The sequence below is a fragment of the Pyrgilauda ruficollis genome, unplaced genomic scaffold, assembly GCF_017590135.1.
Source record: "Pyrgilauda ruficollis isolate IOZ18807 unplaced genomic scaffold, ASM1759013v1 scaffold15, whole genome shotgun sequence".
NCBI classification, from domain to species: domain Eukaryota; kingdom Metazoa; phylum Chordata; class Aves; order Passeriformes; family Passeridae; genus Pyrgilauda; species Pyrgilauda ruficollis.
The window spans coordinates 12,441,585-12,453,497 of record NW_024513654.1 but is presented as its reverse complement, the minus strand read 5'-3'; the positions used below and the strand labels follow the sequence as shown (position 1 = coordinate 12,453,497).

General features: G+C 57.2%; 2 protein-coding genes across 11 annotated transcripts in view; both read left to right on the top strand.

Moving 5' to 3' along the window:
- Nucleotides 1–6: 6 nt before the first annotated feature.
- On the top strand, nt 7–7,254 carry SFXN2 (sideroflexin 2). Of its 6 annotated transcripts, none has more exons than XM_041461176.1 (12): nt 7–74; nt 1,264–1,436; nt 1,737–1,907; nt 2,797–2,895; nt 3,048–3,123; nt 3,201–3,286; nt 4,016–4,076; nt 4,148–4,214; nt 4,767–4,816; nt 5,115–5,164; nt 5,408–5,455; nt 5,845–7,254. In XM_041461176.1, exons 2-12 carry the CDS (start codon nt 1,276–1,278, stop codon nt 5,942–5,944), a joined length of 969 nt encoding a protein of 322 aa, XP_041317110.1. In that variant the 5' UTR covers nt 7–74; nt 1,264–1,275; the 3' UTR covers nt 5,945–7,254. The 6 variants fall into 6 exon arrangements, 4 of the variants coding, with proteins under 4 accessions (XP_041317110.1, XP_041317111.1, XP_041317109.1 ...); XM_041461177.1 differs by lacking the exon at nt 7–74 and adding an exon at nt 94–114; XM_041461175.1 differs by lacking the exon at nt 7–74 and adding an exon at nt 231–339.
- A 3,093-nt stretch (nt 7,255–10,347) lies between these two features.
- Nucleotides 10,348–11,913, top strand: part of WBP1L (WW domain binding protein 1 like) — a 59,326-nt gene continuing 57,760 nt past the window's right edge. For 3 of the 5 annotated variants that reach the window (XM_041461091.1, XM_041461090.1, XM_041461088.1), the window contains exon 1: nt 10,444–10,564. Coding sequence is in view for 2 of the 5 variants with exons in the window: in XM_041461086.1 (XP_041317020.1) it covers nt 10,348–10,564 (217 nt within the window). In the remaining 3 variants the exon portion in view is untranslated. Of the gene's footprint in view, nt 10,565–11,913 lie in introns of all 5 variants that reach the window. The other 2 variants (XM_041461086.1, XM_041461087.1) reach the window with 2 other exon arrangements.

Sequence of the window (11,913 nt, the reverse complement as noted above, 5' to 3'; positions counted from 1 at the left end):
CGGGGGGAGGTGGGCGCGGCCGCTCGGGGCTCTGTGATTGGCTGAGGGCGGCCACGCGTCGGAGCGCGGGGGCGGTGAGCGGCTCGTGGGCGGGAGAGGGGCCTGGGAGCGCAGGTGGGGCACGTGCGGACGCGCCGGGGCTGCTCCGGGNAGCCGAGCCGCGCCGAGCCGAGCCGAGCCGAGCCGAGCCGCGCCGCGCCGAGCCGAGCCGAGCCGAGCCGAGCCGAGCCGCGCTGCGCTGCGCTGGAGGTGTGCCGGGGCTGTGCCATGCCGGGCCGAGCCCGGGGTGTGCCGAGCTGTGCTGTGCCTTACAGAGAAGGGCAAGGAAATTGGTGAAAGGTCTGGAGCTCTAGTCTTATGACGAGTGGCTGAGCAAGCTAGGAGCGTTTAACCTGGAGAAAAGGCTCAGGGAGACCTTATTGCTGTCTACAACTACCTTTGAAATGAGGTTGTAGCTAGGTGGGAGTGGGCCCCTTCTCCCAGGAAACCAGCGATAGGATGAGAGGATATAGCCTGAAGCTGTGCCGGGGGAGGTTCAGGTTGGACATTAGTAAGTGTTTCTATACAGAAGCATGATTAGATACTGGAAAGGACTGCCGAGGGAGATGGCGGAGTCACCATCCCTGGAGGTGTTTAAGGAAAGACTGAACATGGCACTTGGTGCCATGCTGTATTTGACATGGTGATGTTTGGTCATAGTTTGGGCTCAGATAATCTCAGAAGCATTTTCCCGCCTAATTCATTCTGTGATTCTGTGCTGTGCAACCGTGGGCATGTGCTGCAGCAGCCGGGGGAGCACGTAGGGCAATGCCATGGCAGGGCAGAGCAGCGTTGGAGGGATGTGCAGGATGGTGCCGTGAAGGGCACAGCACAGTGCGGGGATGCTGTGCTCTGCACACTCGGGGCTGCAGAGTAGTGTTCCTGTAGGAGCGCCTGCAGGGCAGCCTTGTGGAGGGTTGAGCTGGGCCCTACAGTGCTGTGCAGCACCATCCCATGCCGAGGAGGGGGTGTGGGGTGCACAACAAGTGGGGCAACCCCAGGCAAGCAGGGTGGTGTGTGAAGGAGCGGCCTGGCTGCAGTGTTCTGCTGACAGCAGGAGTGCAGGGGCCTCCTGGGCTCAGGGCTGCTGAAAGTCCAGTTGTTCTGTTAAATATAAACCTGCCATGGCTCTCACCCAGCTGACTGCTCCTGTGGCCGTGGCAGGCGTGCACTCAATGAGCAAGCAAGGCAGAATCCTACTGAGCAGCCTTTTCCCCTGCCCAGACCTACACCAAGATGGCCACAGTTTCCCTTAGCTTCAACATCGACTCCCCACGCTGGGACCAGAGCACCTTTGTGGGGCGCCTGAAGCACTTCCTCAACATCACCGACCCTCGGACAGTGCTGGTGCCGGAGGAGGAGCTGGACCAGGCCAAGGCCCTGGTGGAGGGCTGCAGGTGAGAGGCAGGGATACAGACGGGGCAGGTGCCGTCCCTGTGTTCATGGCTGTCCCAACCACTGTGCAATGTTGCAGGGGATGGAGGCAGTCATTCTCAAGCAGGTATGCTGTGATGTAACGTCTGTTGGAGGTAGTTTTGGGGGGGTTTCCCAGGCTTCTCCCGGGAGCCTCAAGCTGTGACAGGCATCCTTCTCAGGAGCTCCTCTGCCTTTCCTGTGGTGCCCGGAGCTCTCTGCCTCGGTAGTGCTGGGTGCTGGCGGGTCTGTGCAGCTTCGCCTGATGGGCTTTGGGTTTGCAGGGCCGGGCTGGTGCCACCAGGAAGCAGCCAGGAGCAGCTGCTCTATGCCAAGAAGCTGTACGACTCAGCCTTCCACCCTGACAGCGGTGAGAAGATGAACCTCATTGGGAGGATGTCATTCCAGGTGCCGGGGGGCATGGCCATCACCGGCTTCATGCTCCAGTTCTATCGGTGAGCTCCTGGGTACACCAGGCTGGAGACACAGCCCTGACAGCCCCCAGCCCCTCTCGAGGTCCCTGATGGCCAGAGCACGGCCAGCCTGCCTCCTCTGGGGCTGGGTGCTGCCCAGGGCATGCCCATGGCTGCTGTGCTTGCCTGTGTCCCGTGGTCAAGCCCAGTGTCTCTGCGTGTCCCCAGCACCCAGCCTGTGGTAGAAGCATCACAAATCTCCCTGGCATGGCTGGGAATGGTCTCACCTGACTCTGAGATCAGCTGAGCTCTTCCCGTAGCTCCTGTAATGATTAATGCAACCAAATCCTGCTTGGCTGCTGCTCTTGGTCTGTGGCCCATAGCAGTCTTTGGAACTGAGGACCAAATGTGCCCCTAGGCCAGGCTGCTTCAGCATCCCCAGCCCCTGCTGACAGCTCCCTGCATTTCCCTTCTCCACCCCCTGCATTCCAAAGCGTGCTCCCTGTGTCCCTTCCTGCCCCACATCAGTGTCCCTGAGACACCAGTAGAAGACCAGGCACCCTCATTCCCCAGAGCTGCTTCTGTCTCCATGTGTCCCCTCCTTGCTGCTCGCTTTGACAAAGGCTTATCTCAGCCCAGCAGAGGATGGCTGCCACCCTGCTGTCTCCCAACCCTGCCCAAGTGCCTTGCAGGACTGCCCCCCCGCCCCCCNCCACTTCCTATGCTCCCCAGGGCAACCAGAACTCCTGGGATCATTTCCCAGCTCTGCCACTGGCTTGCCACTTTGCCACAGTTCCTCAGTTTCCCTTTGGAGACACCATGATGAGTGGATTGCAGGCATCTTGGCTGCCTCCCTGCCAAGCCTGGCCACAGGCACAGGCCAGGTGTCCCAGACAGCCCTCGGGTGCTCTCCCATCCCTTCCCTCCACAGGACAGTGCCTGCTGTGGTTTTCTGGCAGTGGGTGAACCAGTCCTTCAATGCCTTTGTCAACTACACCAACCGCAACGCTGCCTCCCCCATCTCTCTGAGGTGAGTGGGCCCCACAGGATGGAGTGTGTGCATTTGATGCACCCCCGGATGCCCTGTAAAGACCCTCTATGCCGTGTCTTGGGCACAGAAGGAACAGGGCTGAGTCGGAGTTGGTGATTCTGTTGTCTCCCTTCTTTGAAATCTCTGTCCAGGCAAATCGGGGTGGCTTATGTCACGGCTACCAGTGCGGCCCTGGCCACCGCAGTGGGACTCAACCTCTACACCAAGGTATGCCAGGCTAGGGCCAGGTGGGAGATCTGGGCACATCCTGCTCTCCCGTGCTGATGCCAACCTGTTTCCTGCAGCGAGCTCCCCCCTTGCTGGCCCGCTGGGTCCCCTTTGCAGCTGTGGCTGCTGCCAACTGTGTCAATATCCCCATGATGCGGCAACAGTAAGTGTCACATGTGGCTGGGGTGCTTGAGGGACCCAGCTCACTCCAAAGGCAAGCTGCTGGCAGCGAGTCTCCTGGGCTGCCTGGCCTCCCTGCCTTGGACTCCCCTCCTGGGAGCTGGAGAGAGGTGAACTGGGGTCTGTGCATTTGCAGTGCTGAGTCTGTGGTGGAGGGTGCTGGGTGGGATGGCTCAGCCTCCACCTAGAGCAGGAGGGGGATTTTTGGCTGAGGATAGCTGCTCTGGAATCTGTGCTGGAAGATTCCTGAGACTCAAAGATCTCCTGTATGGCGTGGGAGAACACCAGTCCATGATATCTTGATGCTCTCCCCAGTTGTGGTCGTTGTGGTGACCTGTGTCTGCTGCTTGGGGTTCCCCACAAGACACGGCACAAGGAGCTCGGGTACCGTGTGAGGGACTGTGCCCTGGCTCAGCTGTGTATCCAGGCAGTGTCTGTCCCTAGCACGGCCACATCCTGTGCCCTGGCTCAGCTGTGTATCCAGGCAGTGTCTGTCCCTAGCACGGCCAGACCCTGCTCGCAGCTGCCCTGAAGATGGCAGCATCGGCTGGGCTGGGGACCGTGTGCCCCGGGGTGCTGGAGCCCCGTGCCCTGGGGGCATTGGGGGCTGCTGTGTAGAGAGGACTCCCCTGGCACCCCCTCATCCCGCTGCTGTGTCTTTATGCTTTCCCGGCCATCCCGTCCTCCACTCAGGGCTGCCTGTCCCCTTCAGGGAGATCATCAATGGGATCACAGTGACAGATGAGAACAACAATGAGCTCGGCCGCTCCAGGGTGAGTCTGGCGATGGGGGTACGGGTTGGGGCACGGCGCTGCCAGGGCTCACCTGCTGATTTTGCTTGCAGAGGGCAGCAGTGAAGGGCATCGCACAGGTTGTGATCTCCAGGATCACCATGGCAGCACCGGGCATGAGTGAGTGCGGGGCAGGAGGGTGTGCAGCTGAACTGGCGACTCTCCAGGACCCACCACCGTGCCCTCCCCTGCTTCACTTTCCCTCATGAAAAAGAGGGAGGGTGGCCCTGCATCCCAGATGGCATTTGCTCTCCTCATCCAGCCATTCCCATCAGACATCCCCAAGCCCCCAGCCCCCTCCATGCCAAACCACAGCCCAGGGAACAGGGAATGCTCCTATGGCAGTTTGGCCTCACAAGGATGCATCTCATGCTCTCTGGCCCTAGCCTCTCACCCTGCACCCCGGCACCCCCTCTGCTCCTGCGACCCTTGACATGCTGCAAGCCCAGAAGGAAGGACAGGAGCATGAGGAGCACAGACCATGCTGCCTGAGTTATGGATGTGTGGGGGTCTTGTGTCAGGTCCTTGCTGTCAGCAAACACCCAGTAGCCCCCAGCATAACTAGCTGCTTCCATGGCCTCCTGGTGGATGGTCCTGCTGGGACAGCCCTGCAGGCTGGCTAGCAGGATAGCTGTTCTGGGATCTGGGCTGACCTTTGCTTTCTGTGCCTAGTTATTCTGCCCATCATCATGGAGCGGCTGGAGAAATTCACCTTCATGCAGGTGAGTGCATGTTTCTCCTGCCAGTGGGTTCTGTAGTGCTCCAGCCCAGCTTCCCTGCTGCTGATATGCTGGGGATCAAATGGGGATTTGCAGAGCCTGGCTTGCTTTGCTCCCTACTTCAGTCATTGATACACCAATGGCCTCTCAAGTGACATTGGGGAGGCTGTGGGAGAGTGGCAGGGTTTGGTGCACACCAGAGGTGTTGGGCATTCAGCCCTGTTTAGGGGAGAAGTCTGTCCATCCTGTGAGTGGGCCTTGTGGTGATGCCAGGGACTCAACCCTGGCTCTTCTCTTGCAGCGGATCCGGGTTCTCCACGGGCCTCTGCAGGTGTTGCTCTGCGGGGGCTTGTAAGTATCTCACTGTTCAATCACCTGTGAGTGCCTGGAGTATGGCTCCAAAGAGATGCTTGAAAAACTACTTCTTTCCCAGAAGAGACTGGAAAACTGCTTACCTTTCTGCTTGGGCTTTCCCCAGTTATTGGGAGTCATGGGGTGTGAGCAGCACTTCTTGGGCTGCTGAAATCCCTGTGGCTGGAGGGCAAACAGGCTGGGATGCACAAGACTAATGCTCTGCTCTTCTCTGTCCCACAGCCTCCTGTTCATGGTGCCAGCAGCCTGTGCCCTCTTCCCCCAGCGATGGTACCTGTTCCACTGCTTATCCCTCCTGCATGGGATCTCGGGAGCCTTCCTCCTTCCCTAGTTCCTCTCTGCCCATCCCAGGAGAAGCATGATGGGCACCCACCCTTCAACCCAAGGCAGTGCCTGCCTGTACACACTGCTGCCCAGGGCAGCAGGAAAAATGTGCCTCCCCTGCTCTGTGAGCTCTGTGCTGGGAGCAACAGGACACCCAGCTCCATGGGCAGCTCTCTGCCTTCCAGCATTGGGAGGGAGGGGTGGTGGGTCTTGCCATGAGCCTGCAAGATCCCAGGGACTGCAGAGGCCTCAAATGGCAATGGAAAGGGAGGGTGGTTTGACTAGTGGTTAGGGGGGAGGATCATGGCTCTCAGTCTGTATCTCCCTTTCCACAGCTCCCTTGCACTGGCTGACCTTGAGGTGGAGCTGCGTGACAGTATCATGGCCAAGCACGGGGACAAAGTGCCATATGTCTATTTTAACAAAGGACTGTGAATGGAGACTACCTCAGGAGCCATCACACCCCTCTGGCCTCCTGCCACCACCATTCCCACATTCCCTGAGCAGGGTCAGAGGCACAGTCCAGCCCAGCTCCCCACCCCAGCACCTTCTCTGCAGCTTTCTTCCACTGTAGAATCAGGATCTGACTCTGTGTGTCCAGCTTGCAGCACTTTGGCTTGTCCTGACCCATGCCCATCTGCTGCTGGCCATGTCTCAGCCTTTCCATGTCCCTCTTGCCCTGAGGGATGCCTGCGCTTCCTGTGCCTTCCTTTGGCCCAGCCTGTCTGGGCCTCACTGGGTTTGGCCCCAAGAGGCATGAGGCCCTCTCCCTTGGGGCTCAGAGCACAGTTCTACCTCCAGAAGCAGATATCCTGCCACTGTACCAGCAACCAAAGCACATTCCTGCCTTAAACTACCACAGTAGCTTCTTCCCAAGAGATGGATCATGTCTTGGCAGGTGTGAAGGGACCTGTTCTCTCTGCACCATGAGAGTGAGCATACCAAAGTCCAGAGACCAATGCTTGGACTATGCATTCCTTGCTCTCAGGTTCAGGTTCTATTCACTCTGTGTTTGCCACAAGCCGGAAAAGAAATAGCTAATTGTTTTTAGCTCTATTTTTTTCATTCCTCTGAGCACTGTCACCCTTGTCCTACATCTCTGATCCCCACAATGAAACCATGAAACTGCAGCTTTAGGGGACAATTGTCTCTGTGCCCCCTTTGACATGGGGAAGAAGACACAGAAATCACACAATTGTTAGGGTTGGAAAAACCTCTGGAGATAATCTAGTCCAGCCCCCCTGCTGAGGCAGGGACAGTGGAGCAGGTTACACAGGAATGTATCCAGGTGAGTTTTGAGTATTTCCAGAGAGGGAGACTCCACAACCTGCCTGGGCAGCTTGTGCCAGTGCTTTGCCATCCTCAATGTAAAGAATTTCTTCCTCATATTGAGGTGGAACTTCTTGTGGTTTATGGCCATTTCTTGTCCTGTTGCTGGGCACCACTGAACAGAGCCTGGCACCTGCCCTTGGCACCTGCCTTTGAGACATTTATACGCATTGATGAGATCCCTCTCAGTCTTCTCTTTTTCCAGACTGAACAGACCTGGCTCTCACAGTCTCTCCTCATAAGAGATGCTCCAAATCCCTCATCATCTTTGTGGCCCTCCACTGAACACTCTCCAGTAGCTTCTGTCTTTCTTGTCGCAGAGCTGTCAAGGCATTCACTCAGGCTCTGAATTCACTCAGTGCTGATGCACTGCAAACAGCAGAGGAAGGTTGAAAAATAAATGTGGAGCTTTTTAAAAACCAGCTGTGGGTTGTGCTTCTGGCTGATCTCTGTTTCTGGTTCTCTGGGCTGGGCTGGTACGTGGATCTCATGCTTGCCTTGGAAGGGAAAAGTGTGGGCTTTGTGACCGACCAAGCATCAGGGTGAGGGTGAGCAAAAGGGCCAGGAGAAGGAGGAGGAGTGTAGGGGATGGCATGAGCTCTGAACCCTTGGGCATTCAATGGCAGCCTTTCCCAAGAGGTCCTTGGGGCTGCAAAGTCCAATGGCAAGTGACAAAGGTGATTGTGCTGTGCTCACAGTGACAGTCATCCTCTTCCGAGGCCTGGGAGGATGACACTGGGTGACCCTTCCTACACCTATGGGTGCTGTTTATCTTCATGGCCAGGCAGAGTTTCAGGATGCTATCTTGGGTCTGCCATGAGGCTGCTCCCACCCCAAAGGAGAGCATCTTGAGTGTGCTGCAGCCTAGTTTGGGGGAGAAAGGATCCCAAGTCCTGCACTAAAGCCCCTGTTTTCAATCAGCTGCATCCAGGCTCTCTGTTTGCTGATGAACATCCCTTGGTGGGACAAGTGTGTTTCTAACAAAGCCATATGATGTGGCTGCTCCAAGAGTCCCATGGCCCAGTGGATGATCCGTGCTCCTCCCTCCAGTCAGGCATCCGTGTCAGATCTCTAGGGCAGCAGCATTCCCACATCAGCCACGTGCCTGAGTAGAGACACATTACCCATTCTGCTCCTTCAGAGAGAGCAGCCAAACCCAAAAGATGCTTCTTGAAGCGCCAAGCTGTATCCACAGCAGGTTTGCTTCTGCCAAAGCTGCAACAGGCAAAGGATAACGTCTCCAACCACATGTAGCTACTGCTAGAAAGCTGTAGAAGAGCTCTGAAATAATTAACAGCAGAGCAGAAAGTAGGAAAACATGTTCAAACTTGTATATCAGTTCCCTGGGCATTATTAGATCTCTTGTTAAAGCACAATTAAAGTAATAGATAAGCACATGAAATGACACAGATGTCACTCCTGCTGGGAGTGGAGAGGAGCTACAGGGGGACTGCCCTCTGCTTTTTTTAAGCTCCTTAGCTCACACTGCTCTTGTCCTACACCCAAAACAGCTGTGAGGATTTTCAGAAAAGTACCTGTAGCAGTCTTTTGGGTCCAAGGTGCCTCTGGCATGCTTGGGAGCATGGTGATGTTTGTAAAATGATGTGCTGTAGCACCCAAAAACTGCCTTTTTCCTGTTCTTGCTGTTCACCCCTCCTGCCTTGGCAGTCTGGAGGGGTCCTGGCAGGGCAGGGAGCTCCGTAGGCAGTGATTCTAGGACAGCAGCCACACAAAGCCAAACTTGGGACCATGGCAGCAAAGCCTCAGCTGTTTGGCCACTCTCTTTTTTCCTGCCCTCAGCCATACTGGAGGGGCAGTGGAGCACAGAGACCCCCTGAAGTGCTATTGCCATCTCGCATCAGCTCTTCCCCTGCCCTGGGGAGCGGGACATGGTGCAGTTTATTGCTTATGGACAGAGTAAGAGGTTTGCTCTGGGCTTATAGAATTGGCAAGCCATGCTCAAGACAGAGCTTCCCTCCAGCCTCCCTGAGCTTATAGCAGTGGATTCCCTCTTCAGATCAACATGGATTTATGCCAGCTGACAGTTCAGCTCAGCAGGGTTTCTAGGTTTCTAGGTTGTAGCTGGAATCTCCCCCCGAGGATTCAAGTCATCTCAACAGCTCACATCACTCTGGACATGGTCACTGCAGCCAGTGCCTGCCAGCCCTCCCCGAAACCACAGTAAGTCCGCAGCCTGCCTGGCCTCACTGGGGAGCAGAGGAGTTGCTGCCAAGCTGTGGCCAGCCTGGCCTCCATTTCCCATTTGAACAGGAAGGAAACCTCATTGCAAAGAGTCAGAGCCAGAAGAATCCCTGCTTGGGAAGAGCAGCAAGTGCTAATTGCTCTCCAACAATGAGTCACATCTGATCTGGGCTTGTCCTGTGCTCCTGTGAACTCCATGCCTTCTCCCTGCTGTGCCTCTAATTTCAGGGCTAGCTGGGAACAGGAACAAAGCTCCTTCAATAACTGTGTGTGGCGGAAATGTCAGTGTTCCAGCATGTTTACAACCTCTCTTCAAATGGTAACCACACCAAAGATGTCCCGTTGGTCTGCAGCAGAGCCTGAGCAGGGGCTGGGGAGGCTGCTGGGCTCCCTCAAGCACTGGCAGTCCCAGCGGGAGGGCTTGGCCAAGGGCCGCTGGAGGCCGGGATCTGGCTGCCAGGGGAAGGGGAGTGAGCACGGTGAAGATGTGATGGGTGAACGCCTGCTGGCCCATGCCAGCAGCAGGTGGGTGAGCTGATCTTGACAGAAAAAAGCCAGGGCAGGAGATAAGTTGCTAAATCAATTATTTTTTCGGGCCTTTCTTAACGTGTTATCTGAGCATCTGATGATGAGCATCATCATGCCAATCCGGCATGGAGGGTGTCTGGTACGCTGGGAGTGGCAGTGCAGAAACCCTGTGACACTGCCCCAGGAACACGGGCTGTCTCTGCCGAGCTCTGAATCAATGCCAAGTGCTGGTGCCCCTACTCCGGCTGGGAGTGTGCACGATCACTGTGTGGGGACATGCTGGGACATGGGGGAGATCCACAGGGGAGATCCTCTTCTCCATGCTGCTTATATCTGCCACTGGTGCTGGCACCAACAGATTGCTACCCAGTGATCCCAGTGCCATGCTGCTGCTGCCATCCCAGCACCCTCTCCATGCCGCACTTCCCGGTGCGGTGCCCCAGCTCCGGGCGGGCTCTGGGCGTTTGGGACAATGTGAGCGCTTTGGGGAGGAGGCTGAGCAAGGCTCATACTGAGCAGGAGTGACCAGCTGAATGGAGGATGAGTGCCTGGCGGCCACAGGGAGGCTGTGGGTCTGTCTGTGTCTGTCTGTATGTCTGTGTGTCAGTGTGTGTGCGAGCAGCCCCCGCACCCCTCTCCAGCCAGTTCCGCCACTCACACCATGGCGGCCCGAGTAGGCCCGCAGGCTCCCTCCCTCTGTGCCACACTCAAGATGGCAGCTCCCTGCGCGCAGACCCCGCCTCTCCCGGTTTTGCCGTAAACGACATCGCGCTGAATCAATGGCAAGCGGAAAGCTGCGCCGGCCGCCCAATAGAGGAGTGCCGAGGGCGGGTCCGGGCGCGGGGTGCCCCTGGGCTCCCGTCCCGGGCCGCAGTCGGGCCGGGGAGGCGGGAGCGGGGGGTGGGGGGGATGGCGAGGAGGCTCCGCGCCGCCATGGCCCTGCTGCTGCTCCAGGCCCTGCCCGAGGGGCTGCCCGCCGGCGCGGAGCCCGCCCAGGTAGGGGGGAGCCGCTCGGAGGGGTCTGGGGTCGCGCCGTGCCGTGCCGGGGGGCTGCGTCCCTTGGAAAAGGGGCGGCTGTGAGTGCGGGGGGCTGCGCCGGCCCCTGGGGCAGGGGCTGCGGCGGAGCCGGCCGGGTGTGCATGAGGTGCCAGGGGGAAGAGGCTTTTGGGGGCCCCCCTAAGGTTTGGGGAGCCCCGTGACTTGAGTGAAGCTGGAGGAGATGCAGAACCCTGGCTTTGGGGGTTCCTGTGTAATGCGGAGATGGAGAGATGGTGTAGGGATCCAGGCACGGGTGGCAGTGCCGCTCGCAGGGGCTTTGTGCGGCAGAGTGGCTGCAGGGCGAAGGGGAAAGTGTTTGACTGGACACCGAGGGAAAGGTGCTGTAGTGAGCGCAGGAGGCTGGAGCTGGCAGGTGCGCAGGGGCCTGCGGGTGGAGGTGCAGGTGTCTTTTGGAGGTGGTGACAGGGAGCAAGGTGACCTGTGAGGGGACGGGGCTGAAGGAGGTTTGGAGTGAGCTGGAGGGTGGCAGTGGGGCAGAAGATGTGGGTCAGCAGGAAAGTGGGACTTGTGTGGTGCTGGCCAGGACAGGTGAGCTGCTCTTCCCGCAGCAGGAGCGGTGGAGAAGGAGCTTCGGCGCAAACCTGTGGGCAGTGGGAAGGAAGAGGGAGCGTGTTACAGCTGGGATGAGGGGAACCAGGCCTTGTCTTTGTAGGCTCTGACCACCTGGCTACTACTTTTGTCATGCCTGGGAAGGGTTTTAACGAAGTTGGCTCCCTCTTTTTCATCTCTTTACTCTGTTTCCTGTCTATGCTACAATATGTAGTGTTCACATCTCCAGTGGTGGTCTTGAGTCCAGCAGTGTAGACACGTGTAACTTCTCCCACCTTGATGTGTATGTTCAGTGACGCTCAGTGAGGACTGCGCTCAGCCAAGCAACCTGTGCACGACCTGGATCTTATGGTTCATGGAGTCATTATGTCTTTTTCACCCCGTGGAGAGCATGGATGGAATATGATGACTTCTGGTTTGATATGGTGTATTCTGTATAAAGTACAAATTGCAGTTTGCATTTGTTGAAGGTCAGAGATAGTGAGATGCTGATCTGTGACTGCAGGTCACAGGTGTCATGGGGTGCATTGTGCTTAATGTCAAAGGGATGCAGATGGATGTGTCCTTCTGGAAGGCAGCCACTAAAATACTTCTCAGTACTTCTGCAGGAGGAGGAGGTGAGGAGTTTGTTGACGATTACAGATGTTACACCTCTTTTGAATTCTGTTCTTCTTTTCAAGGTGTTGAGAGCACCAGATCTACTTTAAAAGCTGTGTAATTCACTGTTGGTAGAGCCA